The sequence below is a fragment of the Poecilia latipinna genome, unplaced genomic scaffold, assembly GCF_001443285.1.
Source record: "Poecilia latipinna isolate Pla-1442-1.1 unplaced genomic scaffold, P_latipinna-1.0 Scaffold645, whole genome shotgun sequence".
NCBI lineage: Eukaryota > Metazoa > Chordata > Actinopteri > Cyprinodontiformes > Poeciliidae > Poecilia > Poecilia latipinna.
In genome coordinates, this window is record NW_015113261.1 from 30,781 (window position 1) to 40,997 (window position 10,217).

General features: G+C 36.7%; 1 protein-coding gene across 1 annotated transcript; it reads right to left on the reverse strand.

Moving 5' to 3' along the window:
* Positions 1 to 1,343: 1,343 nt before the first annotated feature.
* On the reverse strand, positions 1,344 to 9,903 carry ubac1 (UBA domain containing 1). The gene is made up of 10 exons (XM_015043679.1): positions 9,389 to 9,903; positions 5,851 to 5,971; positions 5,690 to 5,763; positions 5,506 to 5,613; positions 5,316 to 5,418; positions 4,517 to 4,625; positions 3,534 to 3,801; positions 3,261 to 3,347; positions 2,181 to 2,319; positions 1,344 to 1,897 (listed from the first exon to the last, which is right to left on the reverse strand). The coding sequence occupies exons 1-10, from the start codon at positions 9,524 to 9,526 to the stop codon at positions 1,782 to 1,784; spliced, it is 1,263 nt and encodes a 420-aa protein (XP_014899165.1). The 5' UTR covers positions 9,527 to 9,903; the 3' UTR covers positions 1,344 to 1,781.
* Positions 9,904 to 10,217: the final 314 nt, after the last annotated feature.

The window sequence follows — 10,217 nt, forward strand, 5'->3', positions numbered from 1 at the left end:
CATAGTTGGGGGCTGGGTTTTAGAAATAATCTTCATTTTAGCCAGCTAACTATATTCTTAAGACCTTTTTTAAAATGTTTGGGATCATTATCCTGTTAGGAAACCTAAGTTTCATCCATGTGACCCAAAATGTTACCATTAAAATAAAGGAATCCATTAGGATCTTCGGGAGCAAAACAGACACCAGAAACAGCTGAAAAACCAGTTTATGGACTTCAGTAAATGAAGTTTTGGTGTGGAATAAGAAAGAAATCCCTTCTCCAAATTCAACACAATTGTAGCTGCCTGCACATTGTCTCCTGATTCAACACTGTGAAGTAAAACAATACAAAGACTGAGCTGTTTGGCCACAAAAAAGATGCTTAAAGGAATTCAAACCAAAGCACATTAACAACTGTCAAAAATAGTGGTGGCCACATTATGCTGTGGGACTGTCTCACTGTCTAATAACTAAATTACTCTAAATTCAACAGCTAGATAGTTGAAACACACTTTAAAATTGGTTTTGGAACAGGTAACGCAAAATTATATATTGGACGTCCTACAACCCTTTTGGAAAATGTGTGAATTAAACTTAAAAAGCTGAGCTGTGCCTTCAAACCAAACCATCCATTTTCTTTACACCCTTGTCCCTAGTGGGGTTGGGAGGGTTGCTGGTGCCTTTCTCCAGCTAACGTTCGGGGCGAGAGGCGGGGTACAACCTGGACAGGTCGCCAGTCTGTCGCAGGGCAACACAGAGACAGACAACCATGCACACACACATTCACACCTAGGGACAATTTAGACAGACCAATTAACCTGACAGTCATGTTTTTGGACTGTGGGAGAAAACCAGAGTACCCAGAGAAAACCTACGCATGCACAAGGAGAACATGCAAACTCCATGCAGAAAGACCGGGGCCGGGAATCAAACCCAGAACTTTCTTGCTGCAAGGCAACAGCTCTACCAACTGCACCACTGTGCAGCCCTCAAACCAAACCAATTTAACCAAATTAACACTAAAAAAATCAATCAGTTATGACAAGAAAAGAGAAGCTTCTTTTATAGCTGCAGGAAACATGTGGTGAATACACAAATATGTATTTTTATTTGGATCTTCTTTAGACGAGAGAAAATCCACAAATAATTCAAATAGTTTTTTAATAACTGCATTTTTATGTTAAAACTATTGAGGAAAAATTATGAAAAGCACAAGATTATTCCGACATTCATGCCAGTGATGAGTGTGTAAGCGCCTGAGCAGAACCGCGTCTGAAAGCTCGTTTTCAAAGAGCTTCGTGAACGCTCAACTCCAACAACAACCTGAACTCCTCCACACATTCATTAATAATGAAATGTAACATTTTAAAGAAACAGAGAAGACTGTTATATTTAAATATTGCAAATCATACAAAAACTGTTCTTTAAAGTGTAAACATTAAATTGATGCCTGATGTAATTTCTTTACATGGAGAAATGATATAAAATAAATCATGTCTGTCATATCTGTAAATTGTTCTTATGTAAAAACAACATATTAAATCTCAATTTATATTACCACTGTAATAATAATAATAAGAATAATAACATTTGTTTTGTATAGGCGTTTTACTGTATTGTTATAAATAGTGTAACATTTTAATTCAAACTTTTAACTCCTCTGGCTTTTTCTTTACAAGGCAGAAAAAAAGAAAAAAAAACCCCAGTAAACTCTATTTGTGTCACATCCATACACACATTTCCTGGTATGATCATACATACACACAAGCTGCAACAATCACACGAGGGTAATCAGGAGGCTCTATGTGCGATTGAGGGTCTGGAAGATTCTGGATATTTGGAGCATGACCGGGCCGGTCTCAGGGTCGTTCATCCACTGGGTGCTGTTCAGAGGATTCTCCAGCATGTCTTCAAACGCTGCACAAAAACAAACAAGAAAAACACATGACATGGTTATCGAACTCCCCTAGAGTTTAAAATGTCACGATGGTTTATGACAAATACTGAGATGCCACATTATGAGCTGGTGCTTAGCGGGCAACTTCCTGTACATTTCCTCAAATCTAACTGTCATCTAGAAATTCCCTTTATATTTTATATTTTGGTCACACTTAAATGGTTCAGATAGTCACACACAATTTAACATAAGACAAAGATCTTCTGAAAAACGGATTTTCATCAGTGTCATACTGGAATATACCTAGCAGAGTCTTGGGATTCGTTAGACCCAACTGGACCACAGGGTTTTCCAGAATCGCTTGAAACAGAGGGCTGTTGGTGTCGATGCCTTTATCTAGATCTTCTGGAGATGGTTTCCTGTCTCCCAGCAGCCACTCGCACTGCAGAATGAAAAAACAGAAACACAGATGTGTAAAAATTACATTTTACAAGATAACCCAAAATTAATAAATCGATAAAGTTTCCACAAACACTAAGTTTGATCACTAATTTTGAGTATAAAACAATCGTAATGTAATATATAAAAGGTAATAAAAACCATTTTATGACAAAAAAAGTAAATATTGAAATAAAACCACACACACTTGTAAAATGCAAACCATTTTTAAACTAGTAGGGAAACATGTTATTTTTTGCAGTCTTAATTTGTAATCTGTGGAATAAAATTAACTCCAATATTACTCCTTCTTAAGGTAGATTTAGATTTGAAATTATTTCTTACTTTTATCTGTTCACCAAATTCAATCTGACAGAGAATCTGTGGGGTCAGCTAAAAATTAGGGTGATGGCAAAGAGGCTTTCCATCCTCATTAACAAAAATAAATTGTCAAATACCAGTGGAAACAAGCCAAAAACCTGGTCAGTAAGTATAAGGGATTTTCACACCGATTATGAGAAGGTGCATAAAAATGAAACTGCTTTTACAGTGTTTCATGCAGATGTCATTTCCTATCAGAAGCAAACTTAAAATTAATGTGCCTATGAAAAGGAGGATAAATAATTGGGGGTTTAACTTAATTTGAAACAGTTAACTTTAAATGTTTTGTTTTTCATTAAAAACAACTGTAAAGCTCTAGCTATAAAACTATCAACTTATTCAAATAAAGAGAGGAATGAGAAGCTTCATGAACAGTGTGGTTCTCATTTGTTGATTTTTTTGTCTTCTTTAGTTTCTCACTGAGGGATAATCATGTAAATATGAACAAAAAATAACAGCACAGGTTTCGTCTCGTATGGGAACTTTGCATAATAACATTGTTGGTACTCCAGCGAAACAGCAGACACTGATTGAGATAACACCACGGTTTATGTAATCACCTACCGCTGCATCTTGTTGGTTATTATTCACTCTGAGAGCATCAATCACCTCCTTTTCATCAAAGCCCATCTCCATCAATGCAATCACAGCCTGGAGAATCAAAGACTTGGTGTAATTATTGGACAAACAATTTTTAGAAACATTAACAGAGCCTTAAAGAAAAGAAAAGGAAAGAAAAGAAAAGAAAAGAAAAGAAAAGAAAAGAAAAGAAAAGAAAAGAAAAGAAAAGCCACAAGCTTATATTTTTAAATGTAAATGTTACATAAAAGCACTGACCCTGGAGTCTGGCCTGAACTCCCTTTTCCTGCGTATTCTCTTGAAGATCTCTGTGAGTTCGTCCTGCCGGCTGCTCTCGTCGGAGCTCGATTGCCTTGAGAGGTTGGAAAGAATGTTAGCTGAAGCGGAGGCTGAAGCCGAGGGGCCCGTTATCGTCGCTGCTGCGGCCCCTGATGCCCCGGAGGAGTCCTGTCCCGGTAGTGGTGCATCCACAGTGGGGTCATCTATGTGTTCGATCAGCCACTCCATGGCCTGGGTTACCGACATGCTGCAGGGAAATAAAGGAAAAAGTAAATAAGTAAATAAATAAATACAGGGTGCGTGCTGAAAAATAATGCTGTTCTGAACCCAAACTTTATTTAAAGGGGCAGTATTATGACTTTTTCCAGGCACAAAGCGCTATTTTATAGCAGAATCAAGTAACTATATTGCCTTCAGTTGTTAGAAAAATGCTGTAATAAATCAAATATGAGTTAAAAGAAATTTGACTTTGTAATTTAACGCTTTGAAATTGGGCCTCTGTCTTTTTAAAAGCTCCTTTCTGGAACTTCAGGAAGTCATCACAACGTCGCTCCTCTATTAACCCTTTAACAACGTTTTTAGCAGCGCTTCACTGAGAAGTAGGTCGCATATTGAGCTCAGCTGATCCGCGGTTCTACCAGGTGTTTGCCAATCAACGCTGGCTAGTCTGAAGGAGCTTAGTGGGGGAGTCAAGATCTGTGAGGCCAAAGTTCAGATGCTTGGTGTGGAGCTGCACCTCAAAGGTGGAGTTAGGTCCAATCAGTCATTTCGCACATCTGTATGGTTGCCAAGGAGATTAAAGGATTTCTCAAACATACATCAAAGAATCAAAGTAACACTTATTGTTGATGAAGGAATAACATTATAACATCATGATGTATAACAAAAAAAAACCTTGGTTTTACAAAACACTGCCCGTTTAACAAATGAATAGATAAAGACCAATTACACATCAGCCTTACTGGCAGAGTCTAAGTGCTTTGATGGCTCTGCTCTCAGGGAAACCCATCTCAGTGAGCTGCTGGAGGGCCGTTTCATCCACATGATCCTCCTCATCTTCATCTAACATTGCTTTGATACAAAAAACAAACAATTACAGAAAGGCAGAATATCTCAGAACACAAAAATAAAGACTTCTGAAGCAACAGCACACACACAGTTTAGAAAAGATGAAGAAGAACTACAGTTTATAGTCACTTGTTATTAAAGAAGCCGACTGGAGCCTTTGGGACGTTTTCAATCAAAGGCAGAAAAGTCAACATAATCATTTTATTTTTCAGTGGCTGTAATCCTCTTCCGTACATCAATATGGTCAATGTGTGAGTGTTTAGTTTTCTTCTGTAAGGATTTCTCAAAATGTGTCCATTTTAAGACAGAAACATAAACTAAAATCTAAGCCTGTCGAAATAAGAAATTAATCAATTAATCACACGATAAATTACAATGAGCTTGATCATTTCCATTCTGATCATTAATATTTATTGAAGAGCAATTTTGTTTACAGAGACTTTATAATCCAGTTTTTACTCCCATTTTATTTATTGTTTTTAAATGTTGCATTTTTTTGACGTTGTCTTTAAGCAGAGTTATCAAATAAATTTGTAATTGAGTGTTTAAAGTAAAAGGTTTTAGTCCATTCAGCACTGTTTTTCTGTATCAGATCGGTATTAGCTGATTCTAAACCTCAGATATCTGTATTGGTATCGGAAGTGAAAAAAGTGGATCGGTGCATCCTCATCATAACTAGATATTCCTGCTTACCGTTGGCCTTTTTGAAGAGTTCAACAGCATCGGGGTTCAAGGCAAGAAGCTTCTGTGCAACTTCAATAAGAGAAACCAGGATTTTTCTAAGCTCCGTTTGAAACTGGAACAACACAAACACCAAGACACAAACATGTTCACAGACATCCATTGTTTTTAGTATAACTGCAGGGAAGCTAGCTCGTCTTACATCTCTGATGTTGTGCTGCGTAACAGTGCGCTCAGTGTGCCGTGTGGACAGGCTGGCAGTAGCCTTCAGGATAGTATCTTTATCTGGAGCTTTGGTATCTTGTTTCTTCTGTAACAAACAGCAAAAAAAATATGTAACATTAAAACGTCCGGGTTATTTCCCACAGAAACATGATCAAGCTTACCTTTTCATCTGAACTAACATCTGCCATCTTGGGAGGGGTTGGCGGCGGTCTTTTCTTTATGAGCAGCAAAACATCTGCCAACATAAATGACACACAAACCCATATATTTTAAATATATTTTAAAATAATAAAGACATGTTTGCTCGAATAGCAATGCATACCTTTGTCTTTAAGGTTTTCATCAGCGATAGTTTTGGTGTCGGTGAGGACTCTTTCTGTAGCAGCGTGTATAAGTTTATGATGGGTAAGTGTTTTGGGGTCTTCTAGAGTTCCATGAACATGCTGCAAAAAATAGAGAAAAAAATTATATGTTAGACAAAAGACAAATCTGGGATTGCAGCTACTAAATATGGAGATAACTCATATAGATTTAAAACTTCATGCTTCTTCAGACTCCATTTTACAGATCTTTTGATCAATTTCAGTGCTTAAAATATATTAATGTGTTTATGCAAGATTTATTTGATTATTTTTTTACAGTGGTAAGGATTTAAATATGGAAGCTGCAAATCAGGCAAACTTGCTACAAGACCTTTTTTTTTTTTAATGGTTTTTGTGGCCTTTATTTGAAAGTAGTTCAACAGGAAACAGGGTAATGAGAGAGGGGGAAGACATGCAGCAAATGTTGTCAGGCCAGGAATCGAACCTGTGACCACCACCATGAGCACTAAGGCCTCAATATGTGGGTGGTGCTTTGCCCCTGCACCACCACAGCAACCCCACACTGATCTTTAAAAACCCTGACCTTCTGATTCTGATTACTTTAAAAAACACCAAATATTTTTTTAAAGTAACCTTCAATGTTCCAGTTTTATTTTACTGAAAAACATTAAACTACACCCATGAAACGGCACATGAGGTATTGATTTCAAATCTAAAAAGTTTAGAGCATTCCTGTCCAAACTACTAAGCTAAATGAACAGTAGTATGCATTTTCCTGGCACAGAGTGCCATTTTATAGTATAAAAAAGTAACTACGTTATCTTCAGTTATTAAAAAAAATGTGCATATATCAAACATAACTTTAAAAAAATCTGACTTTGCATTTTAGTGCCTCCGTCTCTTTAAGAAGATCCTACTCTTTCCAACTCTCCACCTTCAGCATGTCATCACAACAATGCTTTTTCATTAAGCCGTTAACGACTGTCTAAGGAGAATAAAGCCTGGTTATAAAAAAACTAGTATTTTGTGTTGTACTTAACATTTTTTATTGTAAGAAAATTATGTTTGTAATAATTTAACCCTTATAAAAAGTCTCCATCTGCATCAAACACCTGTACTGAATGGGCCAAATTTGCATCACTCTTAAATTGCAGCTGGTGGGCCGCACAAAATCAGTTCAAGAGCCATAAATGGCCCCTGGGCCACATTTTTAGACACCCCTGAAATACAGAGAGCATCAGCAACTCATCCAAGAAGTAAAAAGAACATAGCACAACATCTAAACTGCAATATCAGTGCATAATTTCAAAGGATTGCTTGGATACAAGATTGGTTGTGCTATTATTATATAGTAAGTTCAATGTATTTAGACTCATCAAACCAATAATGTATCCTGCCATTTGAGAAAACTTTCAGTCATGCCCTCACTTAATATAGACTTCAGTGACCATTAGCGGTATGTTAAGCTTACGGAGAGAGTGATGGGAGCATCATGATGATGTCAAAGAGAGAGGAAGAGTGAGGGAGGTGTGGGTTAATTACAGTCAATTTCTAGGTGAAACAACAGCTAAAACAGAAACAAATATCGTGTTCGCATATGTATATACCAACTTTATTGTGCAGAATTTGTTTTCTCTAATATGAATTTTGATGTTTTTCCTCATTATTAGTCACAGAAATTGTGACAGGAATCTTTCATTTTAGTTTTGATGCCTTTTATAAAGTCTGGGCTAGAAAACTAATGTACAAACCATCAGTTGTAACGTTGTTTAATGCACTATCTTGACTTAAATTAAATAGAATGATGTCTTTGCAATATTAAACAAATATAATCGCAAAATTATGTTTTCCTAACTGCCTCAGTTAAGGTCAGTGTTCATGACTCAACGTGTTTTATTACACGTAGCTTCTCATTAAAAAATAAAACATAATGCAAAAGCCGAGTATGGTGGTGGTAGTGTGGTGATCTGGGGTTGCTTTGCTGTAATTGTTGGAACCATGACTTTTATGATGGGACTTCAATGCATGTTAACTGTTGCGTTTATAGTGACGGCATTACGTTTATGCTGCTTCACTGTGACTTTCAACTTCCCCTTAGGAAAAAAATAAACTTGTTCAATTAAATCTAATTTAATTAAACTAACAGAAAATCCTCAAAGAAAATGTTTCGTAATAAGTTCATAAGATTACACCACCTCACACCATGTAGCCTAAGCTAATCTACAATTTTCAAAGAGCGAGGTGAAATTCAAACATTGAGAAGTAAAATAATCATTTTAAAACTATTTATTCAAATTTCTAATTAGTTAAGGCAAGGTTGGTGTGGATACATTTTCCCTCAGTTAATTAAATAATCCTTTAAAAACTGCTTTGTCGGATATTCGATGATCTGAAGCATTGATTCAAGTGTGAAAAAACACAAAATCAGAATAAATACTTTTTTACCATATTGTGCAGATTATTACAATGCTTATAAATATTTTTTTATTATTTTATTTAGCAGCAGTATTAATTCGGGTGGGCATTTAATATATTGTTCATCATTTATTGTGATAAATTTCTTATCCTGATAGGTATTTTGATTTATCGCTGTTATGATAAATTACAACTAATCATGTTCAAAACTGTGTTGTTGGGATTAAAGTGTTACTAGCTTCTCCACAGTTTGTTCAATAAAAGTATCAATAAATATCAATAAATTTGAAAATATTTGTGCAGGTCAGATATAAAAATTATGCTTCTTTAAGTGAATATTTCAAGAGAATTATCTGTGATTACAAGCAAAACCACACAGTTACTTTAAAAAAAGAATAAATATTTCTTATCACTTTTATTGCGATCATAATAGTACCACAAAATATTGTGATTAAACAAATAATTGCTGCCTATTTGTTTTGATAAAAATCAACTAAATAATAATTCAAATTTTTTGTTTTAATTGTATTGTTTAAAACAGTAAAACTGGCAGTTTTGCTCAATCTAATGTAAAAAACATATATAGCTACACAAATCATAATTTGACTCATATGATTCACAAAAACAAGAAAACAGAGTAAGACTAGAAATAATTGACTGCTTTTGAGTAGTTTCAGTAAATGAATGAATGAAGTTTGGTTATAGCATAAATAATATAATTTTAGCAACTACAAGACAAGAAAACGACACATAAACAACTGTAGTAAAGTTAAGACAGAAGTGTTTAAGTTGACCATTATATTAATGAGGTTTCACGTTAAAAGGCCAAAAAAGGAGAGAGGGGGTGAGCTGTATAATAATAGAAAGGCTAAGAAGCAGCATGCCTCTCTGACTGGGGACAGAAAAAAGGGCCACAGTGTTAGTTAGCTGAAGAGGGGCAGCCAACCTGCTAAATTATAAATAGCAGAGTCTACCCAGTTACTATAAATACAAAGCCAGTGACACTGACACTGACAGTTTAAAGAGAGGGAATGGCAGGTATATAACACCTCAGGCAGAGGAGTGACAGGACAAAAAAATGTCGAAGAAGACACAAACACCCCTACTTTTAAAAAAACCTACATGTTTCAAGCACCTCTCCTTCAGTTTTTCAACAGTGGTGTCTTCCGTGACCTCCTCTAGCCACTCCGTGCCGTCCATCGTGCAGATGTGTATTTTCAACACTTTGCCGGCGAATATCTTCTCCTCCTGCACGAACATAGCTGCTGCTGCTGCGGCCGAGGCGGCGGCGGAGAGAACCAGCCCGGGGACGGTGGCAGGCGGACAGCCGTTGTTGCCGTGTCTGCTCTTCTCGGAGAGCTAGCGTGCTAGCGTTAGCACCCAGCCAGCCAGCCGTCGCTTGTAAATCCGACGACAACACAGGAAAGAAAGGAAGGGTGCACCGCTCAGCTCAGACCCATTTTTCGGGGTTCTGGCCCGGTTGTCGGTGTGGTGGGAACCGAGTGACGCGTTCTCCGGTCGCCAAGTTGCCGGTTTTTGCCGTTTAGCACATAAGCGGCTGGCAGCGAATATCCTATTTTTACTGTAATGTTGTGAACTGTGAACTGCAACTGTACTCGCGGCGGGGCATTCTGGGAATTGGAGTTGGTTTCGCTTGTCCCATGTCAACGGAGCAGAAAAACGGGCCAAACTAGTTCACTACGCAAACATTTTAGTTATTAAGATGTTATGTATTGCAAAATACGACGTCGTAATAGGGCCATTGTAGATTGAAAAAAGTGAATTTTTACTCCCCAAAAATCTAGAAAAGACAAGAAAATTTCTGAGCTTGAAAAAAATGATAGAATCTCCGAAAATATGTTGGGGGTTTTTTCTTCTTTTCCCCCAGGTTTTATTGGCTCTTTATTTTAAATTTTAGACAGGAAAGTGAGAAATGAAAATTTTTAGATAA

Bases quoted from the DNA above. Each gene is read 5' to 3' on its own strand.
- ubac1 (XM_015043679.1), bottom strand. From the start codon at position 9,526: ATGTTCGTGCAGGAGGAGAAGATATTCGCCGGCAAAGTGTTGAAAATA. The intron at 5,764-5,850 runs GTATGCATTGCT...TTATGTTGGCAG, and splicing joins TGAAAACCTTAAAGACAAAG to ATGTTTTGCTGCTCATAAAG. The intron at 3,802-4,516 runs GTAAGGCTGATG...ATTTCCCTGCAG, and splicing joins AAAGCACTTAGACTCTGCCA to CATGTCGGTAACCCAGGCCA.